At 40.9% G+C, this 17,736-nt stretch overlaps 1 protein-coding gene across 1 annotated transcript in view; it reads left to right on the forward strand.

Moving 5' to 3' along the window:
• The first annotated feature begins 1,567 nt into the window (after positions 1–1,567).
• The window catches only part of LOC144497321 (ubiquitin-conjugating enzyme E2 U-like), a 43,555-nt gene continuing 27,386 nt past the window's right edge, over positions 1,568–17,736 (forward strand). Inside the window, exons 1-5 of the mRNA XM_078218411.1 lie at positions 1,568–1,664; positions 5,372–5,523; positions 6,660–6,741; positions 9,137–9,229; positions 9,725–9,822. Coding sequence (XP_078074537.1) covers positions 5,458–5,523; positions 6,660–6,741; positions 9,137–9,229; positions 9,725–9,822 — 339 coding nt within the window. The 5' untranslated portion in view covers positions 1,568–1,664; positions 5,372–5,457. The remainder of the gene's footprint in view (positions 1,665–5,371; positions 5,524–6,659; positions 6,742–9,136; positions 9,230–9,724; positions 9,823–17,736) is intronic.

The raw sequence follows: 17,736 nt of genomic DNA on the forward strand, positions 1-17,736 counted from the left end.
TCCTCCATCTCTGTCCTTCCATTCACCATGACATCTCTGCCATTGTTGACTTGCTAAATTTCACCCTCAGTACTGAATTCAACAACACTCATTCCCATAAAATTATTCACTGCACATGATATTTGCTCTGATGTAGTCTTCAATTTCATTCCATTAATTCTGAGCGCTGCAAGCTTAAATGTACCTAATGCATGACTGACCAGATGATTGTCAGAAAATAATAGATTCTAGCATTCTACCTATAATTGTTGTTCGGTTAATGGCCTATAGTTCCCTATTTATCTGTACCTCCTTTCTTAATTAGCAGGTCTTTTGTTTCCTACGTTCTAGCCCTGAGAACTGTTCTAGAATCTGAGGAATTGTGGAAAATCAAAATTAATGCATGCACTATTTCTGAAGCTATCTCCTTTAAAATCCTAGGATGCAAGTTACCAGGCCTCAGGAGATTCGTCACCACTCAATCCCATTAATTTCTCCAACATTATTAAATTATACTGACTTTTTTATTAAGTTCCTCATTCTTGTTAGACCTTCCATCATTCGTGGAATGTTTTTGTGTCTACTACTTTGAAGTCATATATATTTTCATCAACTCCCATTACAATTGCACCTGTCTCTCCCTTTAATAGGCACACTTCTACTTCCATTAATCTCTTCCTATTTATACACCTTGTCTTCGCACTTGCTTATAACTTGGTACATCTCTCACTTTTCCCTTTTGTTCTGGATAAAATGTTAATAACCTAACTCTGACTCTCCACGGATGCTGCCTGACCTCCTCAGCATTTTCTATGTTTATTTCTAACTTCCAGAATGCAGTTTTTTTCTGTTTCTACAGTTCTTTCAGCTCCATAAACGTTTTACACATGTACATACTGTTATGACGTACAAACTCTTTCTAGCCAGGTTCTTACCTATATTTTTAAAAATAAGGATTGCCATATTAACTGAGTCTAATTCATATACTTCCCTCCAAGGAGGAAGGAAATGCTCTTCTTATCCCAGTCTGACTCCAGGTTGAATGGTGATTGCGGTAACCAAACTTAAAAGGAAAGAGATGACAACGTGAAAGGATTATGTGTTTACAGTATCAGAATCCTCAGGTTAATGGTAGCTCGGGGTGGGAGAGTTTGATGTTGTGTCAATGATTGTTTCAAATGAATTCAGTGCAAGGTATAAAAGGAGTTACAGTCAGAGAAGTTCAGAGCAAGGTGCAGAAGGAATTAGTCAGAGGAATTCAGAGCAAGATTTAAATGGGGTTGCAGTCAGATGAATTTAGAGCAATGTATAAAAGGAGTCACAATCAGATGAATTTAAAGCAAGGTGTAGAAAGAGTTAGTCAGATGAATTCAGAGCAAGGTGTAGAAGGAGTTACAATCAGATGAATTCAGAGCAAGGTTTAAATGGGGTTGCAGTCAGATGGGATGAGGGTCATGTCCAGCTACTCAGATTCTCCCTGTAGTGACCGTGTATGGCCAGCAGGGGGAGGAGGAGGAGGGGGAGAAAGAACAACCGGAAACGCCATCTACCCATTACCTAGCAACCGAGACAACACTTCCGGTCCTGCGAGGCAGCTCCAGACACCGGGAATTGACAGCAGCGGAGTGAGAGCCCGGCCCGCGGAGCAGCCGCCCAGTCCTGCATGTTTCCGAAATATATTTAAGGTGCTGAAATTTTAGCCTTTCAATTTTAAAAAATAAATTTGCATTCAGCCCATCGCTCCTGAAGGAAGCCGATCTCTTTAAATATCGTTCTTAAAGAGTTTTATTAAGTGTAGGTAATCTGTTTCAAGATCCAAATTGTAAACAAGCTAGATTGCAATTGGAAATGGAAACCCCCGAAACATTCCCCCCATATACCCTTAAATCCCCCCTCTTAATATACCCCTAAGCACCCCCATATACCCTTTAAATCCCCTCTATACCCCCTAAACATCCCCATTTACCCCTAAACCCCCCGTACCCCTTAAATGCCCTCTATTCTCCCTAAACATCACCTAATTGTCCCAAACCTCCCTCTCCATATACACCCTGAACACTCCCTTATATCCCTAACTCCCTCCTCAATATACCACCTAAACACTCCCCATTCCCCTAAACCCCCTCTCAATATGCTGTCTAAATCCCCTCAATATACCTCCTAAACACCCCATATATCTCTAAAACTCCCTCTCCATATCCCCCTAAACATCGCTCCATATATCCCTAACCCCCCCCCCCTCTAAGTATAGCCCCTAAACAACCACTATATTACCCCTAAACATCTCCAATGATACCCCCAAAGCCCTTAGCCCCCTCTCAATATCTCCTAAAGACTGCTCAGACCACTACACCGCAATACTCCATTAACCCTCCCCCCTCAATTCCCCTATACCCCCTTGATACAGATCCCCCTTAATACCAGTTAAATCCACCCCAATATTCCTGCATTGCTTCAGTACTTCTTGCACCCCCATATACCCTGCATCTTTTCTATACCCCTCATACCCACTCTCTACACCTATACACTGTGTACAGCACCTGCACACTTATCCCTGGTGCCCTTGCACCTACCCTTAACTCAATGGCTACCTACACCTATCCTCTTGACACTATGCACCCCGTTTAGTTCAATCCTCCCTACAACTACCATCATATCAACATCATGGGGACAGTATTGACCAGAAACTGAACTGGACTAGCCATGTAAATACATGGTTCTCAGAGCAGATCAGAAGCTAGGAGTCCTGAAGTGTGTAACTCACCTCATGACTCCCCAAAGCTTGTCTAAGGCACAAGTCAGGAGTGTGATGAAATACTCTCCACTTAACCTGGGTGAGTGCAGCTCCAACAACACTCAAGAAGCTCAACACCATCCAGGACAAAGAAGCCTGTTTGGCATCCAATCCACAAACATTCGGATTCCTGCTGACTATGGTAAGGTCTGCAAGATATAACAGGCTACAAGATGAAGGCATGTAAAATCGCCGGCACCAATGCACCCCTCCCTGATGAGCACAATGCATTCTATACCTGTTTTGAGCAAGAGGTCAGCAAGAGCACGCCCTCCAACCCGGAAGCCTCAAACGAACCTGAATCCGAGGTCACCATTGCAGACGTCAGAGCAGCCTTCTCGAAGGTCAACCCACGGAAAGCAACTGGACCGGATGGGGTATCCGGACGAGGACTCAGTTCCTGCGCGGAAGCATTCGCAGACATCTTCAACCTCTCTCTTCACACCAATGTGAGGTCCTTACCTGCTTCAAGAAGATGACCATCATCCTGGTACCAAAGAAAAGCCAAGCAATGTGCCATAATGACTATTGTCCAGTGGCTCTGACATCCATCATTATGAAGTTCTTCAAAATCAATTCCAGCCTCCCAGGTTGCCTGGATTCACTACAGTTCATCTACCGCTGTAACAGGTCCACAGCCGATACCATCAGCCCTGTGTTCCAGGGCCCTGCACTCAGCCCTGGAACACCTAGATAACAAAGACACCTATGTCAGGCTCTTATTTACCGACTACAGCTCAGCCTTCAACACCATTATTCCTATGAAACTCATCTCCAAACTCCATGGCCTGGGGCTTGGCTCCTCCCTCTGCGACTGGATCTTGAACTTCCTAACCCACAGACTGCAATCAGGAAAGCAGTTAGCATAATTAAGGACCCCACGCACCTGGACATACTCTCTTCCATCTTCTGTCTGGAAAAATATACAAAAGTCTGAGAACACGTTCCAACCGAGTCAAGAACAGCTTCTTCCCTGCTGCCAACAGACTTTTGAATATACCTACCTCGCATTAAGCTGAGATTTCTCTACACCTTAGCTATGAATGTAACACTATATTCGGCACTCTCTCCTTTCCTTCTCTATGTACGGTATATTGTGTCTTTATAGCACGCAACAAACAATACTTTTCATTGTTTACCAATACATGTGACAATAATAATCAAACATTCCCTGCCTCCGCCACTGAAGCACAGTAGCAGCAGTGTGTACCATCCAGAAGATGCACTGCAGGAGTTCACCAAGGCTCCTTCAACAGCAACTTCCAAACTCATGACCACCACCATCTAGAAGGACAAGAGCAGCAGATGACTGGGAACACCACCACCTGGAAGTTCCCTTCCAAGCCATTCACCACCCTGACTTGGAAATATGTCGCCATCCCATCACTGTTGCTAGGTAATTCCCTCCCCAAAAGTACTGTGGGTGTACGTACACCACATGTACCACAGTGGTTCATGAAGGCAACTCACCACCACCTTCGCAAGGACAATTAGAGAAGGGCAATAAATGCTGGCCTAGCCAGCAACGCCCACATTCCAAGAATGAATTTTTAAAAATCAGCTCAAAGCCTGTGTCATCCACCCTTAGTCGCTGCTGCATCTCTCTCAGCTCATGATCCTAGGGCTGGATCAATTCTTCGGGTCTTAGCTTTGCAGGTCCAAATGTAGACAAGTTACACTCAGATGAGGATTCTACAGGTTGATAGCCACACAAAATTTCTAGCAAGGCATAGAGAAAGAGAGAGAGAAAGTTTAGAGTAGCCTTCCTTTCTCAGCTTATTCCCCAAGACTAACTTCAAAACAAGCAAGTTCAAAATTGAGTTTTTTCCCTCTCTGCTTGGTGATTTCCAGCAAGTTACCAGTTTTCTTCAGTTATTTGCCCATCCATTAAAATAATTTCAGTTCAAAACAAACAGATCTTCCTCAAGTACCAGACAGGCCAGTTGGTTTCTTGAAAGTGGCTTGCTTGTTGACAGTTCCAAGGTGAACTTATTTTTTAAAAGAAAAGCTCTCTGGTCAGCACTCAGATGTCGGATAATGCAATGTCCTTCCATATTTCAAAACAGAAATTCAGTTTTGAAAGAAATGGTTCTAACAAGTGTCATATCTTGGGTTTTGGAAACTTATTGGCAGTCAATTTTATGGGTGCTGATCTGTGAGCAAACCATGCATCTTCCACATCACCTGCAGACGCCAGGCTGAGAAAGGGAATAAATATACGATGGTAAAAAGGAAATCTTATTCCAAAATACCCTTCAAAGTAAGAAATAAGATAAACCGAGTGGTCTGCATCATACAATATAATAGCATGTCACTTCAAATGACATGATTCTTGTTCACCGTCACACTGAAACAAGATGAGCTCTCAGGGTAACGATATAACAGGATAATTTCCTACTATCAAGTAACCAAGTTTGCACAAAAGTTCAAATGGCACCTTGCCTTTCGTACAAAATCACTTTCCTCCCAATCCTCTCTCATAATAACCGACTGGGAATATTGTTTGGGTTTAGATGTTAATTCCATTTAATTAATTCTGTTTATATATCTATTGTAAAATATTAAACTGTTCTTTCTGATTTGTTTGACACTACAAAGGTGGAGGAAGGATAAAATGCCTTATTTCACACTGGCACAATTAAGCTGATTGGTTATTTGCTGAGAAGTGATTATCCTGCAAGTCCATGAAATCCAAGGCTTACTTATTACTGGAAAGAGAACATGTTCAACTTCAAGAAGCTAGACTCTTTGTAAGTAAGCCTGAATAGTTTAATATACTAGTTGACCTTCTATGACAGGAAATGCTGCACTTTCACACAGTCTGCTTTGCATTATTTTCTTTCTCAGAATTGACACAAAATTTGGGGGTCAGAGCAAAGTGATTTGACCCCATTTTGACTGATCTCATCTGTCACTTTCTTACTATTTGTCTTCCCATATGTTGTCAACTTGGTCTCCTGAAGCATTCCTCATGTACGAAACAGTTTTATTTTATGCTCCCAGTGACTGATCCTGTTCAACTTCCAGCCTTGAATTATTTTTGGTACCTGCTCTATCTTTCAACTTCTCTCTCTCATAGTTGCTTTCATTGATGTGTCTGTTTTTCTGTTTGTCTGTCTTGTCCCTATTCTTTCTCTGTCTGATTCCTTAGGTCTTTCCTTCCCTCTTCACTGCCACTGTTACTGCCCTCTCCACCCACTTCCCCACTGATCATTATGCTCCACACAATTTCTCTTTGACTTTGTATCTTCCCGGTCTCTTATTTGCACGCAATCTTTCATAGTTAGATGATGAATGAGATTGGTTTTGTGCTGTTCGATATTTTTGAATTGCTTGCATTTAAGTAAATAAAAATTCTTGAGCCAATCGGTGCAGTGTGGAAGTAATTGTTCGGTTCAGTTGGTGAGTGTTCAATGTGTGAAATTTGAGTAATCAGATGCCTTCTGCCATAAAGACACGGAACTCATTTTCCAATATCTTACAGGTATATACTGGACCCAAAATGTTTAAAATATAGATGTACTAATGCAAACATTTATATGATAAACATGAATTTAGATTTAACTAATAAACAGGAATTTTGAGGCCTATAAGGACACTTTTTCTGCACTTTAACTTGGTTTCCCTGAAGACAGAGAGTAGTGCTGAAGCACAGCTACATGGGTGACATCCGTCCCCCCGTACCTTTTCGGGTGAGCCAGGACAGTATTGGCTGATTCTTTTCCCATGGGAGGCAAACTGAACCCAAATGTCCTCGCTCACCATTCAAGTAGGTCATTGGGTGTTGAGTGGAAGCTGCAGTTGGGAGGAAAGCATCTGAATAAATGTGTGTCTTTGAAGGCATCCAGGCACTTTAATAATGCAACATACTTTTATGCCACTGCAGGGCATTGCCGTGTCCCCAGTCAGAGAGAATCTGCTAGAGTGGGTGGCCACGGTTCAGGGATTGAAAGATTCCCTCTGGGAAGGTAAGAGATGAACTGAACCGCAATAATTTATCTAATTTATTTCTGAAACTTCATGTGTAGTGGAGAGCAAAAATTGTAATGTATTTTCTACATCAGATGTTGTCAATTATTAATTTAAATGAAAAGTCCACAATAAAAAGTCTGGGCGTCTGTTTCAGATCTTCAACTGTTTGATAATTACTCAGCATTTCTTCCTGTCTGTGCAGAGTTTTCAGTTCTAATAAATCTGAGCTTTTTCGCATCCCCCATTTCTTTTTCTTTGTAATTGATAAATGAGATGGTAAATTCACTCGGCATCATTTTGGAACTAAATGGCTGACAGATGGGGTTGAAATTGCAAAGGAAATTCCATTCTGAAGGAAATAATTTAACAACTAATTTTAGGTTTTTTATTGTTTTCTGTACAAATGATCATTCTTTTTGCCTTTTTTTCTTCCTTGTTTTTCTACCAGTTTTCTCTCCTGCCCTTCTCCTGTCCTGAATTAATTAATTTCTTCCTGGAGGATAGTTCCATAAGCTAAATTTATCATCTGCATCATCTTGATGTCTCTTTTCTTACTCTTTCTCTTCCCTCTCCCTGTCTATCTTCCCTCTTGATCTCTCCCCACACTCACTCTCCCCTCACCCGACTCGTACTATTTTCCTTTTGTGTTCTCCCCTCTTTCTTCCTCTATGCAGGTGTTGCTCAGTACTGATCAGTAGCAGAATCCATGCTGGTTTTCTGTTCTCTAATCTTATACCAGTGAAATCAATTGTAGCTCATTTTACAACCACCCCCAACTGAGATCCAGTAATCCGGCACAGATTGAATCTGGGATCTTTGCAGTTTCAGTTGCTGTAAGATTTACTGTTGGAAACAGCTGAATCACCTCACAAGCCTATCATCTGTTCATTAAATTATTTTGTATGTTGAACTTTGTTGTCAAAATTAAGTATAAAGTTTCAACATTTGATTTACAAAATGTTGGCCCCCTGAAGGCTCACTCACCCAGTCCACTGTGGAAATAATCTCTACAAACAAGAAGGTCTCCGGTAATTGCAATTCAGGTGGCATTAAGGGCACTGCAATGGTCGTTGCTGCCTCACTGCATAACAGACAGCCTGTTAACACTCACAGCCCAGACATACACACAAGTTGACAAAATAGCAGAGGGTACTTGGTGACTATTAGTACTGTTGCCTGCATGTGTCAGTACTTCAGAAGAAGAAAAATACGAGAAAAGGTTGGGATGTCATGGGGGCAAAAATATTACGCACTCCATTTCTGAGAGGTGGGATATGGAATTATACCTGTGACTTATTGCACCATTAAATTCTTAATCTTCGCTTAAGGCCTGGTGCTTCTGTGCATTAAGAGAGAGTAAAGTCTAATGAGGAGTCATCTCTCTCTCTCATATACCTCTGCAGGGCAACATCAGAATTGGAGGACTGAGAGCAAGTTTGCTTTCTTGGTCTTTAACACCACATGACTCAAGTGACACTAACAAGCTATGAGCAAAGGGAATGTCATTTGTGTAATAGTGACTCACACCTCACTACAAAAATCAACTTACTGAAAGATTTTGAATACATTTTGTTTTGGACTAAATAGTTAATCACTGTCAGATATAATGAGAAGTTAAATGAGTTAAAACCATGTTTTTGTGCTCTCACAGATGCTCTGATCTAATGCTGACAGGAATAACTTTAAACAAAAGCTCTTCACATAATTGTCAGAATCAAGTCACATGGACAGTACTAGTTGCAACAATGAATTCCATTCTGTGATTTGTAATCCTTGTTGAAAGAGTTTTAAAATGTTTAATCTGTGTATTTGAAATGAAAAGAAACGTTGATTTTTAATGTGTACTGAATTTTTTTTTTTAAACTCTCAAATCTATTGATTCCCGCTATGTAAGTTTGATTGGCTTTAAACGTTTCCCAGTTACTCAAAGGGACTGAGCAGTTTGGAAAATCCTCATATATGCTGTTAGCCGATCTCAGCTGGAATGGCTTTATTGTTCCGACCTATTCCTGATCGCGGCCCAGTGACGCCTGTCAGAAAGTGTGTACACTGGGTGAAGACAGGACTGGATTCAGCTGTGATGCCTCTACAGCTAAAATAGCCTACCGAGGGAATTCTGATAGGGTGACCTTAATCTGTAGGAAGTTGGGCAGGATCTTGTGCTTTCAGCAGGTGGCAGAATTCCCTCAAGAACATGACATAGAAGGTGGCAATGGGGTTCCTCCAACCCTGTGGGCCCACATAAATGGAAACAATTGGCACTCAAATAATGTTCAGGTAGTATGTGAGGATAGAGACACAGCCCCATAATCCCATCCTTCAAACCTCTGCTCTTCTCCTCTGTGCCAGAATTTGTTGATTGACTAAAACATTTTTTTTAACTTCATTAAGGTGCTTCTCTTCAAATATCCCTGAAGTATACAGAAGATTATGACTCAGTCCCTCCAACTGTCACTTTCAATACAATTCCATTTCATCCCAATGGTGAGTAACTGCAAACTTTCTCCTAAAGGATGGGTTTATCTGGGAACAACATAATCTCAGCAACTCTTTCAAAAAATGACTGGATGATCTATTTTGGGACTTGGATTGGAAGTTACAGAGATAGATAGATGAAGACTGGGATAATTGAATATTCTATGAGATACATCCTTAGAGTTTTGCTGTGAGGAGGATGGAGCATTATTCACAGAGAACAGTATGCCTTGTTGGTGTTGCAACAATAGATGGCCTTTCTGGAGTTTTTCTGCCTCCATTATTGATCATGGAGTACTTACACAGAACATACTTGGAGATTAAGTAGATGTTGCAGAGTGCATAAATAAGCCAATTGTACGGGTATGTGAAGGAGATGAGCTTCATTGCCACACAGCCTGTTCTTGTTCACAACTTTTGAATGTCCTCCTTATTTTGGTAAAAATAAGTCACCAGTTACTTGACAATTGAATCTACTTTTTTCTGCTTGTCCTTTGTTCACAGTGGACACAATCTCAGGAAAACCATGTATAGACTTTCTGGATAATCCCAAGAAATGGGAAGAAGGCTTTTCCTTGACAACCATTCTACTTACCATTCAGGTAAATGGATATTTATACAAGCCAGGGCTTGGGAGTGTGTGTGTGTGTGTGTGTGTGTGTGTGGGGGGGGGGGGGGGGGTGGTTGTGGTGCACGCACATCTTACTGCTCTCATGCCCATTATCATCAAATGGCTAACATGGCATTAATGACACTGGCCAACTCTTGATCCACATCATTATTTACAGATAATTCATAAACAGAATTCAATCATCTTAGAGAGAGAGAGGAATCAGTGACTGAGACTGTTTGCAGGTCTCAGATCCTCAGCGAGGAGGAAATACTCACTAATTGGAATTTTCACATGGGCGACCCACAACTGGCATTGTGATAGGTACTCTGTCCAATTAAGGATGGTGGGCTGGGCAATCAGAGGTTCTCTAGCTTGAAGGGAGCAGCAAACAGTAATGGGAGGTAAGTAAGAGAGAGGGTGTTCAACATGGAGGCAACATTTTAAATAATTAAGATATGGATACCGCAGCAAGACCACCAATATGGGGGTGGGGGGCAACCCATCTATAGGGAAGCCTGTGACTGCTGTCACACCCAGACAGGCAGGGAAAGCTTCTTGGTCTGCCTGGAACGCTGCCATCAGATGCTCACCTCCAGGTACCCAAACTAGTCCCCGCTGTCTGTGGGAACTCAAAGGTTGACTGGAAAATTCCAGTACAGGTGGGTAGTCCTGCTGGCTGCCAATGCCTTCTCCGCAAAAATGGCCTGGAGGCAAGATGGAGCCCATGAACCAGTACTCCAGTCAGCAGGACTTATTTTCGGCCCCAAATCCAGGCAATTATATATTTCATATTCAAACAAACTCACTAAATTAACTATCAGCGACACACAACATTAAATATTGTTGTTCTGATCAGAACTGTTGGCTCCGTACCTTTATATTAATAGCATGCCAGTGCCCAAAGCTGCCAACATTAAATGAGCTGAACTCAGAGCTCTCTGTTGCATCTGGAACCTATACTTTGGACCCTGAGGGCAGAGGCTTGAAATACAGAATTGTGGGGCTGGTTTTTAATTGGTCCTCTAGTAGGAACCAGTGACACATTGGCCTGAAATTTAGCTTCAAAGACATGCGAGGATTGTTTTAAGGTGAGAAATCCTGGAAGAACAAAACTGGAGGGTTTCTTTATTTCTTTTTCTGTATGTTTCCTGCCTACAGCCAGCCTGTGGGCAGACTTGGTTCCTGTTTCACATATTTTGAGTTTTAACCTCTGATCTGACTCCAACCCACCCATTTTTTTGGAACTACAATTCAGCCTCAAGTTTCTCCAAACACTGCTTTTGCTTTCGTGACTCTATCAGTTTAGTCAAAAATCTCCAGAGACCGGGACAAGGTTCATGCAGATCAGTAATGAGGAAAGTACTTTGTAAGGCTGTGTGAGTGGATTGGGACCTCAGGCCATCCTCAGTCTTACCCTAACACACCACAGAAGTGTTGTCAGTATGTCCTGACTATCTCTGCCACTATCTGCACTTTCAGTCAGAGGAAGCAAGAGTAAACTCCATTTATAGAAGGTTTTTTTGCATGGTCAATGATCGTTTGATCAACAGAGCTGTCAGAGCAACTATGTCTCATCAAGAAGGCACATGAGGGGCTGTTAAACTGAGCTGGTTATGCAATGGGTCCTTGGTTTTGCCACTGTGATAAGAGAGTCGAATGTAGCAGCATATAGCTGGGAGATACTTGTGGATACCAGTTTTACACAATCCAAACTACAACAGTGCCAATATAAAAGCCACTCTGAACAGCAGATGGCCAGCAGGGAACAGGGCTAATGAGTGTAGCCTGGAGGAAAAGTGTCAGTGAGGAAATAAGACGAGACGGCGCGTGAAAGATAGCTTTAATTTGTTTCTGTTTAAATCAACACTTCTCCTTCCTGACAGAAAGATAATCTATATATGTTGTGCTTTAAATATGATTAATGCATTTTAAAAAATCAAACTACACCAGATATTTGGTATGTTACACTATTTAACTAATAATCTACAAATCATCAATTTAACATATGTATGAAATCCACTTTTCACAGAATATATTTCACCTTTCCTAAATGACTGGGTTCAACTTTGTTTTTTGGGGTTTTTGAAAAACCCAACCCCAGTCACTTTTCCTTTCTTCTAATGTTGCTTCTTCCTAGGCTTGCTAAAGCATTTTTAAGATGACTATGACCCACATGCAGATCACCCCTTCAACCTCAAGATCTCTTGTGGCCTTTCTATTTTCACGGTCTTCTTCACCGATAACGCTGTCTCAGACTACTTTCTGTCTCTCTTACCACTCAAATCTGCCATTGTAAAAAAGAAAATCCTCTCCTATTCTGTCATTAATTCATCATTAAAACCTTTCTCCCAACTTCTTTTTCTTTGACCCTCCAGCTGTTCTGACACCTCTGCCAGTGTTGGCCTTGCTAAACAACCTTTTTGCCTTGGCCTCTGGTGCTCTCATTCACACTAACTCACTCTGTTCCCCCATTCTAGAACTCTCCTGTACAGTTTCCATCTTCACTTCCTTATCTCCCTGGATTGTTAACTCAAGTAATCCTGCCATGTGGCTGGACCAGACTTTTGTTACCAGAGGGGATACATTCCAGAGATTCATTATGATACTGCCTGATGTAAGGACAGATAAATGCAGAGAAAGACCTTTCACAAAAATTGCTGCCAAATTTCCCAGAACTAAGGAGATCACAACAAGATTTGATGGAGGTGTTTAAATTATATAGCGTTGAGACAGAGTAGATAGACACTGACTGCTTCCAGTATCTGATCTAAAATGAGGGGACATAGATATATGATTAAATGTAGAAAATTTAGGGCAGGTAGTAAGAGCACCGTCATCACCCCACTCCTCAAAATAACCACCCATGAGCCGTCAACTACAATCCATGCCTAACCTTCTCTTTCCTTCTAACATTTTTCAACCTGTCACCACCATCCAGTTGGAAGAGTTATCTTCCCAGATTCCCTATTTCTAAGCCTGCAGTCTGAGTTCCACTCTGCTTACAGCACCAAGATATCAATGGCCAAAGTTACAAATGATATCCTGTTCATTATCCTTTAGTCACCCTTGCCCTCTCTGCAACAGTTGGTAAGGTTGACTACCTGATCCTCCTATGTCATCTTTCCGTGGGTCTGCTCTTGCATGGTTACATTCTTAAAAACCCATAAGCAACCCATGCATCACTGCTAATAGCGTAGTTTCTCACCCCTGTCCCAGACATAATTAATTCCAGAGTCCGCAGAAGATCCAGCTTTCTCATCTGTATGCTGCCTCTTGACTTAATCCAAATTTAGGAGATTAGTCTCTTACACAGTTGACGCCCAATTGTACCTACCACTCTACCATTTATTGTGACCCCCATGATGCTCATCCAAATTGTACAACAGTCAACATTTCCGCAGCACTGAGAAAACCTGTACTCTGCCCCCCACTAATTCCTACTTTGAGATGGGGGGGTGGGGCGAGGGAGTTTGCCAAGCACTACAGCCAATGAAAGACCTTATAAGTATGGTCACTGTTGTGTTGTATCAAATATAGCAGCTAATTTGCAGACAGCAAGCCCCCACACTATGCAATGTAATAAAGTACCAGATCATTTATTTTTAGTGATGTTGATTGAGGGATATATATATTGGGGAGAAATCCACTACTCTCCTTTTAGGACTACCTGAGAGGGCAGAAATGTTGGTTTAATGTCTCATCCTGAAGAAAGACTGTGCAAAGCATTAGAGACAAAACAGATGAACTGAGAGTTCATGTGGAAATAAATAAATACAATTTGATAGCCATTACAGAGAGATGGCTGCAGGAGGACATGGATTGGGGCCTGAATATTGATGGGTACAGAATATTTAGGAAGGACAGGAAGTGAGGAAAAGGTGGAGGTGTGGATCTGTTAGTTAATGGTGGTATTAATACAATAGAGAGGGATGACCTAAGTTCAGGAAACTAGGCTGTGGAAGCTTTGGATAGAGATGAGAAATACTAAAGGAAGTTGTATACAGGCTCCCTAACAGCAACCACATGGTACAGTAGAATATAAAGGATGAAATAATGGGAGCTTGTTAGAAAAGCATGTTGATAATCATGGGAGATTTTAAACTGCATATAGACTAGAAAAGTATGATGGACAAAGGTAGTCTGGATGAGAAGTTCATAGAATATTTTCGGGATAGTTTCTTTGAACAGCATGTTCTAGAGCCAACCTGAGAGTAGGCTATACTATTGTGCAACAAGATGGGATTAGTGAAGGTGGCCTAGGTAGCAGCAACCATAACACAACTAAATTTAATATTCAGTTTGAGGGAGAGGAGAGTGGGTCCAAGATTATGTTTTTAAACTTAAATAAGGGCAATTATGAGAGCATGAAAGCAGAACTGGCTAAAGTGAATTGGCAAACTAGATTAAGGGATAGATCAATAGAGATGCAATGGCAAACATTTAAGGGGTTATTTCAGAATACGCAAAACAGATATTTTCCAGCAAAAAAAATTCCAAGGGACGGACATACCACCCCTAATTAACTAGAAAGGTTAAAGATAGTATCACAAAAATCCCCCAAATCCCCCTTAGTATCAGGGGGATTAGCAAGATAAATATATGGGGTTACGAGGATAGGATCTGGGTGGGATTGTTGTTGGTGAAGGCTCGATGGGCCAAATGGCCTCCTTCTGTACTGTTGGGATTCTATGAAAGAAAAAGCATACCATTGTGCAAAGGCAAGTGGAAGGTTAGAAGATCGGTCAAAATATAAGGAACAGCAAAGGATGACTAAAAGCTTAATCAGCAGGGAAAACAGAGTATGAGGAAGTTGCCAGTAATATAAAAACAGGTAGTTTCTATAAATAACAGAGTTTCTATAAATATTTTAAAAGTAAATGAGTTAACAAACAGAGCATTCATCCTTCAGAAATTGTGTCTGGAAAATTGATAATGGAAAATAAGGAGATTGCAGATGAATGGAACATCAGCCTTCACTATAGAGGATATAATTAACATCTCAGAAGCAGCTGTGAACCAGGAAATGGAAGGGAGGGAGGAACTGAGGAAAATTACAATCACCAGAGAAGTACTGAGTAAATGGTTGGAGCTGCGGACTGACAAAAGTCCGGGTCCTGATGGACTTCATCCTCGGGCCTTTAACAAAGTGGCTAGTGAGGTAGTTGATGCATTGGTTTTATTTTTCAATGCACCCTAGATTCGTGGAAGGTCCAATTAGATTGTAAGTTAGCAAATGTAACTCCATTATTCAAAAAGGGCAGGAGACAGAAAGCAGGAAACTACAGGCCAATTAGCTTTACATCTATCAGGGTGAAAATGTTAGAGCTATTATTAAAGAAGTTAAATCAGGGCACTTGTTAATCAGACAGAGTCAACATGATTTTGTGAAAGGGAATTCATGCTTAACCAACTTATTTGAGAAAGTAGCATGTGCTGTGGATGAAGTGGAACCAGTGGATGTATTATACTTAGATTTCCAGAAGGCGTTTGATAAAGTGCCACATCAAGTACCATCTCTCGGGAGATTACATGGCTCTGACAGGTGGAATTATGAGCATCAGTGCTATATGGGACAGCCTGGACAAACCAGGGTGTCTTTTCCTGTACGTCATTTTGATTCCTCCTTTCTATATTAAAAATCCATATGAATGCAGGTGTCTGTGACACAGCTGAAAGAGTAACAAGTCAATGAAGAGAGCTACCATGGACTGTACAAATCACAGCAACATGGTTCCCATTCCTGTTTTATTGCCTAATGCTGATTTACAGGTCAGTGCACCTGCAGCATCTGATACTTCAATCCAAATCTTTACGGAAACATTGGAGGAAAGGTTATGGAAAACCGGCATTAAACTCATGAAATATAAGAAGGCAATAAAGGTAATCCACATTCAACATTCACATTTGAAATGAAAATCTTTCAGAAAAGGAATTTGTAAAATTGATAAAGCGGTCTGACTTCCGAATCATGCGTATCAAGGAGCATCATGTTTATCATTGATTTTGTACAACAACGGAATCAATGAAGCCACTGGATTCACTAGTGGGAGAGTCTTGGACAAGAGAATACAGCTGACAAGATAAAGGTTTAAAACAAGAGATGCATAGAAATTTCTTCTTGCAGAGGGTGGTGAACCTCTGGAATTCTCTGCCCCAAAGGGTGGTGGAGGCTGGATCATTAGAAGTATTTAAAGTGAAGGTGGATAAACATTTGATAGATTGAGGAATGGAAGGCTATGGGAAAATGGCACAAAAAAGAAATTGAGGCTGGCATAGATCATCATGATCATATTGAATGGGTAGGGCAGGCTTGAAAGGCCTGGTGACCTACTCCTGCTTCCATTTCTTGTGTTCTCAGCCCCCATGTGTTAAATCTGCAGATGGAATTGATTGTAAAATACTTATTACAGAATTCTCTGGACCCCATTAGTCACCACAATAATCTGCTATGGCCTAAATGAACAAAGTTGTCGACCTGGAAGTGCTCAAATTTTATGAAGAATGATGCAGAATAAAGGAATCTGTTCCACCCCATAACTGCCTGATTAACAAAATTGATATAAATGCACAAAGAGTGAATGTGAGTATAGAAATAGTTTACTACACATTTCATGATGATACAACTGGAAATGGAAAATTTCTTCTTCATTGCACCATGGAATTCAACCTCTGGTCTGCAGATAACAACTTGCAAAGTAATTCAGGAAATTTTGGATGTATGAATCTTGAATATTGCTAAAAAGAGAGACATGTTGCCGAAGCTGATGAGTGCAAGATGAAAAACTTTGGCAATATGTTTCTTTTCAGCGGAATATAAGTTCCCAAATATGCTCAACTGGGTTATGATCTTCACCTGGAAAAGTAGCAAAAACAAGATCTGGAATGTGGAAGCTCACAGCTCTGGATACAATTGGATCAGAACATAGAATTATGACAGTAAAAATAGTCTTAGTTCAAGGGTTCCAAGAACAAGTAGACCGGTTCCAGGCAGAAACTTGTGCTGTAGCTGATTGAATAAGGATAATTAACTTGAAGAATCAATTTATGATCACAGTCCCAAACAGATTTGCAAACCATTGTGATGAAAATGACAAAGCACCATCAGAAGTTTTGATTCCAGTAAAATCAGTAGCTGAAACTACTAAAAATAATCCCCAAATAAGCACATCACTTGAAATCTGACATCAAAGCTCATCCACTTGTTCAAGAAAAGAGAGAACAGTTGAGACAGTCACATGACAAAGGTATGTTAGAATAGAACATGCAGAAAATGTTTCAGGAAAATGAATGACCAATTTGAAGCAGTTGACTATTGCTGCAGCCAGTTCGATATCTAATAAGACAAAATGAGGGTTAAGGACAGGAGACATATACTGATATTAGCCAATCACGTAACTGAAACCTTAAAAGGAAAATTAAAAGGAAAGAATGAAGAAACGAGGAGACAATGGTGGAAAGTTCACTTTGAAAAGCTGTTGGTCCAAGAACTGACCTTAACATATACCACTGAACATATGTTAGATAGAGAACTTGACTTTAACACTGAGCCATTTAGTCATGAAAATCTAGTAAACCCAATTGCAAAAGGCAGATCAGGAAAAGGCCTTGGACTGGATATGATTTTTATATACTGAAAGACACTTAACTTACTGTTCTACAGCTGTATAAGCATACTTATAACAACTAAAGGAATCCAGAAAAAAAGTAGTAACGTTTCACTACCTATGAAAGCAAACTGAAACCTCAGGATCAACCGTGGGGGAACATCACTTCGACCAAAAGCAGCAAACATTTACAGCCAACTGCTATAAATAAAGTACTTCAACTTCTATGGAATACAGAAATTCTGATGGAAATATGACCACATGTGATGAATAAAGAGGTGCAAGGACTGTCATGGGAA

Source organism: Mustelus asterias, chromosome 8 (assembly GCF_964213995.1).
Source record: "Mustelus asterias chromosome 8, sMusAst1.hap1.1, whole genome shotgun sequence".
NCBI classification, from domain to species: domain Eukaryota; kingdom Metazoa; phylum Chordata; class Chondrichthyes; order Carcharhiniformes; family Triakidae; genus Mustelus; species Mustelus asterias.